The sequence below is a fragment of the Eublepharis macularius genome, chromosome 6, assembly GCF_028583425.1.
Source record: "Eublepharis macularius isolate TG4126 chromosome 6, MPM_Emac_v1.0, whole genome shotgun sequence".
Classification (NCBI taxonomy): Eukaryota; Metazoa; Chordata; class Lepidosauria; order Squamata; family Eublepharidae; genus Eublepharis; species Eublepharis macularius.
The window spans coordinates 64,261,071-64,273,718 of NC_072795.1; the positions used below are offsets into that span (position 1 = coordinate 64,261,071).

General features: G+C 44.6%; 1 protein-coding gene across 1 annotated transcript in view; it reads right to left on the minus strand.

Annotated features, from left to right (window-relative positions):
- Positions 1-198: 198 nt before the first annotated feature.
- Positions 199-12,648, minus strand: part of UBTD1 (ubiquitin domain containing 1) — a 34,776-nt gene continuing 22,326 nt past the window's right edge. The window contains exons 2-3 of the mRNA XM_054982313.1: positions 1,697-1,924; positions 199-678 (exon numbers count right to left, since the gene is read on the minus strand). Of these exons, the coding sequence (XP_054838288.1) occupies positions 293-678; positions 1,697-1,924 (614 nt within the window). The 3' untranslated portion in view covers positions 199-292. The remainder of the gene's footprint in view (positions 679-1,696; positions 1,925-12,648) is intronic.

Genomic DNA, 12,648 nt, shown 5'->3' on the forward strand with positions numbered 1-12,648 from the left:
AATGGGGGATAAAGGAAAGAGATACAATCCTTTGGGGTTCTGGGTGGTAAAAAAAATGGCCCTAAGAGGAAGAATCCACCTTGAAGACTGCCCACCTGTGCTGTTTGCTACTCCTTGACTGTGCCCTGCAGCAAGTGAGCATGTGCAATTCTCAGAGGGCCACTATAGAATCTTCAAATCATGGTTCAGAGGAAACCATCTGCTTTTCCCTAGCACAAGGATAGCCTTGTGCTCATGGGCTGCTTCTCAGCCCCAAGGATACAGAACGGATCCTGTGCCAGCCACCTCCAACTCAGTTCCTTGGTGCAGGTGGCTGATTGATGATCACTTGAATGACAAAGTCCTTCTGGATCTTGGTTTCCTGCAGGCGGGTCCGGTCTGTCAGGAGTTTGCCAGAAAAAAACCAGCGCTGCCAGGCAGGCTCCAGTGCCTCCTGGGCAAAGAGCTGCTTTTTGAGCTGCCCAATAGTGTCAGTCATGCTGGCGCTCAGGCGCAGGTCCTTGCCAGTAGAGAGGCGCACTTTGAGAGGAAACTCACGCCGGGTGTTGGGCGCTGGTTCGGGAGGCTCCATGCCCTCCTCCTCACTCCTCTCCATAATCAGGTTGACAGGTGGGGCCAGGCAATAAACTGGGAGCTGGTACCGGTTCCCCAGTTCATCGTAGCACTCTGTAAGGGAGCCTGCAGGGAAATGAAGAAACCAGTAGAGGGCATGAGAGGCTTGGCAAAAAGTTCACCTTTCACAGGTCTATTTCAGACACTCCAGAAATTTATACCAAATTCTCCAAAGCCTAGGAAATAGAAGCTTCCTGTTCCCTCTTCAAATCTTGGTCTCTTTTGTGACACCCTTGCATCTGACCATGTCCTCAATTCCTTTCATCTCTCTCTCTTTCTCATCCCCCAATCTTATCATGTGGCCCTGGACTACCCCGTTCCCAGCTTTTGGATACCTCCTAATTTAGGGGCACCCCATCAGTTATCCCTGTGCATGACCCTCTCTGTTCCACTTGTCCCTCTCTTTGAATCATCTGAGCCTGCTCCCTTCTAATGGATGGCAATAGGACTGTTCAATCTCCAGTTCCAATTGTCTCCTCTTAGCAATGAAGTTCAAACATTTCTAGACTAATTTCCTAAGACCAGAGAAGGCTCCCCATACCTACCAAACGCTTCCCTCATTTTTCCTGGAAACTTCCTAGAATCATGTTACCCTGCAGCTGAAGTCTGAAGGGCAAAGGAAAGAGGCTGAAAAGTCTTGTCCACCCATTTTTGCTCAACCTGTGCTCAGAGCGTTGACTAGCAAGGACAGGATGAAGCTCGCTGTTCTCAATTTTTCTCTTGAAAATTATAAGCAAATATGAACCAATTTGTCTCCCCAGTTCCCAACTGACTGTGCTCTTTGTCCCAAGGAAAAAATTGTGTACAGAACTCCATCAAAGAGCTAAACAGTTCTGGACCTACAAGACTTAAGCCCCTTGTATGTATTTTGTACACATGATGGAAAGAGGCATCTCCAATCCTAGCTTTATATTGTTTTGTACCTCTACAGTGGTAAACATGCATTTGTTTACACATGTATTACATTTTTATGTGTATATTGTTTGATAACTTTAGCAAAACAGAGTAGTGTTGCCATAAATCCATAGTGCAAAACACTATTTCTGCCTGCCACTAGAGACAGGGGGAGAAAGACTCAACATACCATGGGGCAAGGTAACACCAGCGCCATCGATAATAGCCTGGGCTAGTCCATGGTCATTTGCCTCCACAGCATAGGCGGCAGCTTTGAGTGCATCCCAGATCTCCTTGCGGCCCTCAAAGGCAGGTGCTGTATCCCAGAACTCATCCCGCTTGCTTCGCAACTGCCCATCCGTCATAGGGTAATCACTCTTCCACTTGGGGCGCTCCTTTTTTAGAGGCTCATTTCGACCTGCAATGATAGAGAGACAGACTTCAAATGAAGTGCTGAAAGTAGAACCCCCTGATCTGGGGGGCTAGTTTCTTTTGCTTTTATAGGGGCAGCTGCCACCATCTCCCTATAGATGGGCCCTGGCAAGGGGCACTTTCACTCCTCCTGCATGGGTCACATGTGGCTAATGACCACAGCTTTCTTCCACCCCCAGCACTTTGATCAAAACCTTAAGAGACTTTTCCATTTCAGGCAGTATTTATAGCTCAGAGAATTAGCCGGGGAATAAGTTATGGAGCTGCAGGCTGCTGGGTGGCAACAATTTGCAAAGCTGGGGGAGGATGAGCTCCTGGAAGGAAAAGACGCTGGGTGAGGGGGAAGCAGAGAGGTTGAAGCCAGTTCAGCTGGGCTGTCCGCCTAATCATATCACTGATTCCTAAGTAGCTCTTTCATTCCTACTCCTTTGCCAAAGGCAGAACTCACTAGACCAAAACAGTCTCTGGCAGTCAGCACTTCTTTGTAAACATCTAATATCCTGTATGATATTAAAGCAACTGGTTCCATTGTTTGATCTTCTACAACTTGGAAGTATCTTGTTCCTCCAGTGTCTACTTTCTGTGGGAAAGGAAACCAACCATTTCACATTTTCATAATAGTGATTTTAAAATTTCTCACCATGCCCCTCCTCAATCTCCTGCTCTGAAGATGCTGGTTTCCTTCCCTCTTCCTTCTGCAAAATGCACTCTCTCACTTTATTTCTGTCATCTAAATCTTTTCTAGTTTGCCTACCAAATTATATGTCATTCAAAAACTGTGCACCACAGGCTCACTTAGCAACAACCAATACAAATCAGGGAACTATACAAATGAGTGAAAAAAAACCAAGGACAGAGTAACTTCTCACTTTAATGATGCAACAGGGAGTGTATATCATAATTAATCAAAGAACTGGGAAGAAAAATAAACACACCACAAGGAAAAGCTGAACATTTACTAAACTGTCATAAACTGAAAACCTGCACTCAGAACATAAAAGGGATGAAATTTAACAAGACTCATGAACCCTGCAACAATGAAAGGAAAAATAATGTACAAATATATCAAGAGACACAACTAGAAGAATGCAACATTGCAGAGGAGGATTTGGAAGACACAGAACAGCAAACCAAACACAAACCAACTTCTGTGATGTTGTACAAAAAGTGTAGCGCAATAAACTAGTTCAGAGGCTACAAAGAATTGCTGGAGATGAAGGAGGAGACAATTTCAACCCCTCCCCCAATTTCCCCCTTCTGCAAGGTCCCAAGGGCTTGACTGGGCAAATTTCTCTTTCCCCTTTTCCCTTCAAGCGACTTGCCATTGTCTCAAAAATCCACATATCTGGAGCACAACCAGTCCTCATCAGGGTGGTTTTCGAGATTTAAAAAAAAAATGTTTTTGCTTAATTTGTAATTTAATTACTTCATATTTTTCTGGGCATCAGAGTAGCCCCTCAAGTATGTAGAAACTGTGATATTTGTTTGTGCCTACCTGGTTTTGCTGCTTTCAGGCCTGACAAGAGGGCCAACAACATTATTCTTAGATCTAGTCATTAACAAACACATCTGAGATTCAGGATATAACTGTTGCTCAGAACACTAATGGAGGGGTTGCCACCTGTCACCAGGTATAATGATGTGGCAAACAGAGCCAAAATTACGAGCATAATTATGGTTAGGAATGTTCTATGTTCCAAAGCAGGAAATGAACATAAAGGAATACAATCCTTTCAAAAAGCCAAGCACATTGTAATGCCATCCGTGACAGATTGCACTTGAAAGCAGGTTTCCTAAGTGCAGCAGTCAGAAAACTAGGAGGGAAAGAGTTAACTCTTGCTTGGAATGGAGAGCTTGAGTGACAGGCTGCTCCCTCTTTGATTGGTCAGTTAATAACCGGCTGAAGGACTGACCGTTGGTTTCTGACAGGATTGTTCAGAGAGTTTGTGAGTGAGTCTGACAGGTTCCTCTCTGGAGTGAGGAAAAAGGAAAATTTTGCCTTAACTGTAACATCACTGTCCTGAAGAATTCTATTTAAGAATTCTTAGTATAAGTGTCAGCAGAAGCTGAAGCTCATATGACACAGACACTATACAACTGGGAGTGTGTTTTGGCAAGAGTGAGTGATTTTCCAGCCAAAAAGAAGAAGGATTATATCTTCTTAGGAGAAGAAAATTAATTCCTTCCCAGTTTCTAAAAGACATTTGCCTCTGAGGAGGACCAGGATCTGTTGTGAAGGGAAAGCAGTATAACTCCAGGAAACCTGAGCTGTCATAGGAAACTCTGTGAAGAAACATTGTTGCTGTAACTAAAGTATTAAGTAAAACACCTCTCACTGCTAAATACCAAGAATATAAAAAACTAAGCTTCAAGGAAACCATTTTCCTGTTACTCAAAGTGTATTCTGTATGACCAACAAAATTTTACCTCAGCACTTTAATTCCCTGACTACACTTATTCAATCAATCCCTGCCTGTTAAATAAAGTTATTTTCTTTTGAACGTTATAGTCTCCAGTGCCATTTTCAACAAAAAGGAAGAGGGCTCCTGTCAACTTACCGGGCTGGGCTAAAAAGCCAAAATTATATCTGATTGTCAGGGTGCAACAAACAGACTTTCAAACCACAAAGATTAACACTCTACTTGGGGCTTGCTCAGCAAAAGCAAGCAAACTGAATTTTGGTGGGGAAAACTGCCTGACAGTGGGGGAGTGAAGGGGGGGCAGTCATACCAGCATATTCAGAAAGACTCTGTGGCTCATTAACATTCATAAAGTAACACTGTGGTTTAGGGTTGCCAGGTCCCCCTACCCCCTGGGCGGGAGGTTGGAGGCCTGGCACCTACCTTGTCCATGTCCTTCTTGTGTTGCACGCTCCTGGCTTGTGCAATGACATCACTTCCAGGAATTGACATCATGTGCATACCATGTGCTGCCCTGGGAGCGCTCTAGTACTCCGCAGGGGGCTGAATAGGGCCTGATTTGGCATTATTCAGGCCGCTGCAGAGCACTCCTGCACTCCACAGCAGCCCGATTTGGCCTGAATCTGGACCAATCCAAGCTGAATTGAGCCCAAATCAGGCCACTGCAGCGCACGGTTGCAAACTGCCCCACCCAGGAGCATGCTCTGCTGCCCAGGAGCACACACTGGGAGGTGTGTTCCTCCCTGCCAGCCAGGTAAGCAGGGGCAGGGAGTGGAGGTAGGAGCAGGGGATCCCCTGCCTCCAGTGGGGGATTGGCAACTCTACTGTGGTTAAAAGTGTCAACATGGGGAGACTCAGGTTGAAATCTCCACTTGGCCATGGAAGCTTGCTGAATGACCATGGGCCAGTCACACACATTCAACCTAACTTACCTCACTGGGTGGTTGTTGTAGGATAAAATGGAGAAGGGGAGAATGATGTTGTAAGACACTTTGGGTCTCTATTAGGGAGAAAAGCAGGGTATAAATATCTATAAAATAAATAACCAACAAGAAAGAGTTGGTTGACAGGATAAAGATGGTGGGAACCTTAAGGAGAAGTGATTACATCCTCCTAGAATTAGTTTTTCTGTGGGGTACCAAGGGAGTTTGTAGTCAAACGTGCAGGTTATATTTTAGTAGGCAAATGTTAATAAACATAGAGATACGATGAGAGTTATTCCATGGACAAGAATGCTGGAAGGGAAAGGAGTGAGTGAAGGGCAGGCTGTCCTAAAAGAAGAGCTTTTGCTGGCTCAAGCTATCACCATTCCAACAAGACAAGTGTGGTAAAGGATCGGAGAAGCCATCTAAAGAAGAGTAGCTAGGGGTAGCTAGGCACTGTAGGGCAGCTGTCAGAGTCCAAAGCTCAGCATGAGCTGAGACTGGCCAGGGGAGCTCACCACAAAAAAATGTTCTTCAGTTACATGAGGAGCAAACAGAGGGTAAAGGGGGTGATACCCCCATCGCTGGGTGAAAATGGAGAAACTCTGACAGAGGATAGAGAGAAGGCAGAAAAGCTCAGTGCCTATTTTGCTTCAGTGGCAAGGCATGGCTTTGAGGCTGCTGGCTGACATGAGCAGAGAAGTTGTGGAGAAGCACCTTGCTGTACTGGTTGTGTACAAAACCCCTGGGACAGATGGGGTGCGCCAAAAAGTGTTTTAAAAAAACCTTCAAAAGAACTTGCAGACTTTCTTGATCATCTTCCAGGCCTCTTGGAGGACAGGTGATGTGCCGGAAGACTGGAGGAGGACAAATGTCACCCCAAAATTCAAGGAAGGGAAAAAGGATGATCCTAGAAACTGCAGGCCAGTTAGCCTGACCTCTGATCCAGGAAAGATAATGGAGCAGATATTAATGGTGTGAATCTGCAAGCATTTGATAGACAACATGGTAATACGGGGAACTCAGCACAGATTTGTCCTCAACAGGTCATGCCATACCAACCTCATCTCCTTCTATGACTGAGTAACAGGCTTACTGGATTGTGAGAATGCAGTTTATAGAATTTATCTGGATTTCAGAAAAGCTTTTGACGAAGTTTGTCATGCTGTTCTGATGGGTGAACTGCAGCGCTGTGGACTGAACTCTAGGATGGTTAGATGGATAGGGAATTGGCTGGATAACCTCATCCAAAGAGGAGTTATCAATGGCATCATGTCTGATTGGAGGGAGGTATCCAGTGGAGTGCCACAGGGCTTGGTTATGGGCCCTATGTTTTCCAATATTTTTATAAATGATCTGGATGAGGGTGTGAAAGGATTAGTCATTCTGTCTGTAGAGGACTCCAAACTGGGAGGAGTGGCAAACACCCTTGAAGATAGGGATAGAATTCAGTAAGATCTGAACACACTGGAAAAGTGAGCAGATTTGAATAAGATGCAAGTTAACATGGATGAGTGCCAGGTTCTCCACCTAGGTAACAAAAATGCAAAGCATGCATACTGGATGAGGGATACAATTCTGGGCAGCAGTGTGTGTGAACAAGATCTTGAGATACGGGTGGATGAGAAGTAAATGTCATTGATACTGACTAATCTCACACTATGTAATCCACTTTGAGCCTCAGTGAGAAAGCTGGACTATAAATGATAAACAAACAAACAAACAAGAGCAGTCAGTGTGATGCAGCAGCAAAAACGTGAATGCAATCTTGGGGTGTTATCAACAAAGGCATAACACCCAAATCACAGGATGTCACTGTTTCACTATATACTGCATTGGTCAGGCCCCACCTGGAATATTAAGGGAGAGAAAGGAACAGTTCCTGTTGGCATAGAGGACAGGACTTGAAACAACGGGTTTAAACTACAGGAGGGAAGCATCAGCCGGACGTTGGGAAAAACTGCTTCACATTAAGAGTAATCCAGCCGTGGAATTGGCTGCCTGAGAATGTGGTGGGTTCCTCCTCACTGGCAGTTTTCAAGAAGCAGCTGGATTAATACTTGCTTTAGGCTGTTCCTGAATGGGACAGGGGGTTGGACTAGATGTTCTTTAAAGTCCCATACAACTCTATGATTCTATAATTCTATGAAATAAAGTATAATCTTGCATACTAATTGCCAAGTGGCCCTGTTCTGAGGATACTTAAATCCAGAGATTGGAGCCATGGACAAGACAGATTTTCTATCTATCACACCTAAAAAATGCCCCAAGTTTACAGAAAAATCTGAAATCTAAAAAAATATAGGGCGGGGGGGGGGGGAGGTGGTTTAAAAAAAAAAACAAATGGTAAAAGGAGCGCCTGTAGCTTTAACAAATGTCTTCAGGGGCTGTTGCTAGACAACCAAGTAACAGTTCAGCCAGTATTCCAGGCATGATTTCTGTCAGTAAAAGGCAGGGGGAGGGGGCAGGGCCCTTTCCAGGGCTGTTTTGGCCCTTGAGGGAGGACTCATTGGGGCCAGGCCCAGAAGGAACCACGGGACAATTTGATACCACATGACATGCATGATTCAGCCAGGACTGGTTGCTTGCTACTATTCAACAGCCCCCCCCCCCAGGCTTGTGCAGAGTAGTGGTTAGAGTTTCACAGTATGAATGATTTTTTTTAATTCATGGTCAATAGCCAGCACTTAAAAACACCAGTAAAAAGGTACCACAGAAATAAATAGAAACATCAGTAAAATCATTCAGAATACAGTAGATTAAAATTTAAAATGCTTGATAGTACAGTAAAATCTTAACATTCATCTACCTGAATGTTATCCTAATCCGTGAAGCAAGCCATCCAAATCTGGCTACCTGTTGAGTGACCTCAGGATGCCTATCTGAGAGAAAACTTCTCAGAAGGCATAATCTTTGACTACGGGTAAGGGATAAGGTCGTAGAGAAAGGGAGAGATCCGCTAAGATTATTTTACACCTTGCAATCAAATATAACATGTTCTAAAGATTCTGTCTTTTCCTCACAGCAGGGGCAAATCCTTTCCTCATAAGGGATTTGTAAAAACTTCCCTTCAAGAACAGCTGAGGGAAGTACATCCCATCGCATTAATGTAAACATTCTCCTATACTCTTGATTTGATAAATTGAAGAGATAAGGCATAGGAGTTACCCTATTAATGGGATCTAGAAGGCCTTGCCATTTCTCTATTCTGTTTAAATCATGTTGCCTCGCAATATCTAGTTTCCTCTGTTTTACTATGTCCTTAGCTTTCTCATAACCCATAGAGCACAGATATTGTTTTGAAAGATCATATAAAGGTAATTTCTTATCCAACAGCCTAAGCCATGGAGGGAAGAAGGAATCCAGAATTATTAAACTTATCAGCCCTTTGGGTAGAAATATAAGTTTTAGCCAATACAAAATCATTGCGATCCACAGGGTTACCTCTACCATGATCGTACCGGCTTCAATTTGAGTGAGTGCATTTGGGACGCCATGGGGCACTTGTAAGATCATTCTCAAAAATTTACATAGAACCTTTTCCAGTTTCCTTAGATTTGCGATAATATTTATAGGGACTCCATAAATAAGCCGAGTAAGGGATTTGGCCTTGAATAATGAAGGCCACTATCATGCATTTGCCTCCTTTATGCCAACAGAATTTTTGAATTGCCTCCGAGCTCCTTTTGCCATCTGAAACAGAGTTTATATTAACAGTTCTTGAGCCATTCGCCTGGAAAAAGACACCCAAATACTTAAAACATAAAACTTGTTCAATAGGAATAGTGTTTAAAGACCAATGGTAAGTTTTGGGGGTTTTGTTTTTTGCGAAGGCCATCACTTTTGTTTTAGAGTAATTAACCTCTAGGTTGTTTTCTCAGCAGTCTTGGGCAAAAGAACTCATAACTCTCCTAAGACCAACTGGAGTCCTTGAGAGTAAAACAGCATCATCTGCATATAAAAATACCCCTATATGTTTATCACCTAGCCTTGGGGAATGGAACTCAGGCTTATTTATATGAGTTACTAAATCATTAATATAAAAATTAAAAAGAAGGGGCGCAAGAAGACGTCTTTGTTTGACCCCCCTGTTAGTTCTGATAGGGTCTGTGAGATGACCTTTGGGGGTACACCTGACCTATATAGATGTATTGTTGTTTCACAGTAGGATCTGGGAGACCCAGGTTCAAATCACCACTCTGCTCTGGAAGCTCAATGGGTGACTTTGATCCAGTCACACACACACAGCCTAACATCCCTCTCAGGGTTGTTGTGAGAAAAATATGGAGGCAAGGAGAATGATGTAAGCTGTTTTGGGTCCCCACTGTGGAGAAAGGCAGTCTATAAATGAAGTAAATTAATTATTATAGGTGAAGATGTGTGGGCAGATAAAAGGTAAGTTGTTTAGTGGATTTGAAGGAGCAAAGGACATAAGAAAAGGCGAGCATATCGAGGCACCCAGGAGGAGGGAAAGGGAAAACAGTGTGGGGAAGGGGATACAGGGAAAAGTGAAGTACCCCTCACAAGTCCTTGCAGGTTCCCCACCATGCAACTGGGCCTGGCTCAGCCACCACCACCCAACTGAACCATAGGGGAGAGGCTGCAGCGGGAGGGGAATAAAGACAAAGGTTGGTGGGAAGAAGCGAAGGAGGCAGGAAAAGGTGAGAGGCTATGGGGGACAGGGAAAGGAAAGAGGACATGGGGTGGGGAGGGAAAATGAGATGCTCCCTGCAAGTTCTTATGGGCCCCCAGTACCATTATAAAGTCTATCAATGTAAAAATTCAAGCCATAAAACAAACAGTCCCATGAGATGGAGGATCAGGTTGAAAACCAGAATTTGAAAATGCTGAATTCCAAACACAAAACAATCCTGGCTGCTCTAGTGGGGAAAGATCTGAATGGTTGATCCAGGGATGTGCAATGTTGATTTCTTAGCCAGCCTGCCTGCCTCTCCTCCTTTCTTCTTGCAGGGCAGTTGATGCTCATGGCTGCTGCGGTGGAGGGGAGGGGGTTGCAACACACGAGTCCTGCTGATTCAGAAACATATGATCTGGTGTCTTCTCTGACCTCTCTCGCACTGGGAGGGAAGTTGTTCTTACATTGTGCTGCTGTGATTGTTCTGATCACTGCTGGTCAGAAAGAGCTGGTCTTGAAATAAGGAACTTTGAGACTCAATTGAGGGGCGGGGGGTGCTCCAAGAAAGTTTTACATAATTTAAGGTACAATCTCAGTCAAAATCTGCCTATCAGCATTTTAAAATCTCTTCTTCAGATGCTAAATACACATTTGTGACAAGTGGGCCTAGGAATCAAATTCCCAGGCACCTTGTCACTCCTGGAAGTCTGTTGCCCATACAGATCACTCAGATGATATGCCCATAAGTGACCCTAAGGAACAGCAGGAAGTAGACACTAAAAATCAGACAAGTCCAGGCTGAGCACAGCATTTGGGGCTGGTCAGCACCAGAATTCAGTCCCAAGCTCAGAAGGAGTCCTCAGAAGTCCCCAGTTCTTGGCCACAGTCTCTCAGTGGCTTCAGCCACTTTGCAACGTTTTGCAGAGAACAGTCAGGTGCTACCTGGAAAGAGGAGCAGGAGGGGAGGGAACGTGCAGGAAGAAGATATTTTGAACAGGCCCATCCCGATCTCCACTAGCTACAGTCAGTACAAATAATGCCTGGATATAAGCAATTAACCAACCATAACCTGTAGTGTACTAGAGATAGCAAAAAGACATTGATTGGCTGCAATTTACTGGCGATGGATGGAGAGACCAAGTGCCCTGCCACTATGTAAGGAAATAGTCAGCACCAGTGCGGGAACAAAGGCTTGCTTACAAACTTCAAGCCTGGGCTCCAGAACAAGCAAGAAAATTCACATAATGGTGGGAGGAATGACAGCACTCCTCCAACAGAAGACAGAATGGACGATAATTGGCCTGACATGAAGAATCAGGGAGCAGTATGGAGAACCATGACCTTCTTAGGACATCATCATCCCCAAGGGTGATCCTAGCAAACACTACTTCAACATTCACAAGACCACCAAGCTGTGTGTACTCAGGAGGAGCAGTAAGGCTATGACATTCCTCCACATCCACTGAGTAGGGCTCCTTCCTTGCCACTGCACAGTCTACTCACACCACCTTCCCACCCACCCACCCACATGCCCTCGCCCACCCCACCCATTCATTGTTTCCCAACTCCCAAGACCTCACGCTGTCTGAATGCATACTTCTCCAACAAATGCATGCTTCTCTGCCAACAGAAATCAGTGCATGTGGCTGAAAGCATGAAAGATGGATGGGCAAGTGAGCAAGGGCAGAGGTGATGGCAATGGGCCCCACCAGAAGCCCTGAGCCCTGGCAGCTGCCCCACCTCAGGACACTTATTTATTTACTTCATTTATACCCCACCTTTCTCCTCAATAGGAACCCTAAGCGGCTGACACTGTTATCTTCTTCTCCACTTTATCCTCAAAACATGCCTGTGAGGGATGCTAATCTGAGAGACAGTGACTGGCCCAAGGTCACCCAGCAAGCTTCCATGAACCTGGAAGTCCTGGATCCTAGTCCATCACTCTAACCACTACACTAAATGGCCCTCATGCTGACACTAGCCATGTATTATAGTTTTGTATTGTGATATGCAATGTAGATTCCCTCTAACTGATTCCACGCACTTAGCTTATTCCTGCTTTTCTTAGCAGTCGATTCACAAGCGTTGGAATCAGTTTGTGTACAATTCTTCCACACATCTGCCCTTCCTCTGCATTTTTACAGTTGTGGAGTTGGTTTATTTTCTTCTTCAAATGCCTTAAATAATCAGAATTTTCAAGGTAGGGCACTGTCATCAGTGGCATCATCAGTGATGTCACAGGACCACCCTTTTTGTGTATTTTTATATCATTATATCGTTATAGGGGCTGAATTTTTTTTTAAAGTTCAAAAATGAACACACTGCCTGTCTTTGCATGAGGAAGAGTAAAATGGGAGCAGCTCCACTAACTATCTCTAAGCCTCCCCCTCAGCAGTTCAAACTGGAGCACCCCACCCCGTGAACCCACAGTGAAGGAGGCGGAGGCTGGCACTAGCGGGGCAAACGGACTTCTGTGGGGAGGGAGCTCAGAGCAGCAGCGGGTACGATGTCCCTTTCAAATTGCGCTGCTTTTTCTGGTGCCGGCAGTGGCCACTCCTCCCCTCCTCTGGACCACCATGGTTTTTGCAACTTTTAAAAAGAAATCATCACTTTCATATCACTGTATCAACCTACATTGTAATAATAGATACAGCAGGTTCTCTGAATTCCCAGCTTTTATTTTTTAAAAAGTAAATTTCTAGTCCCTTCCATTGTGAAAATGCACAAGGAA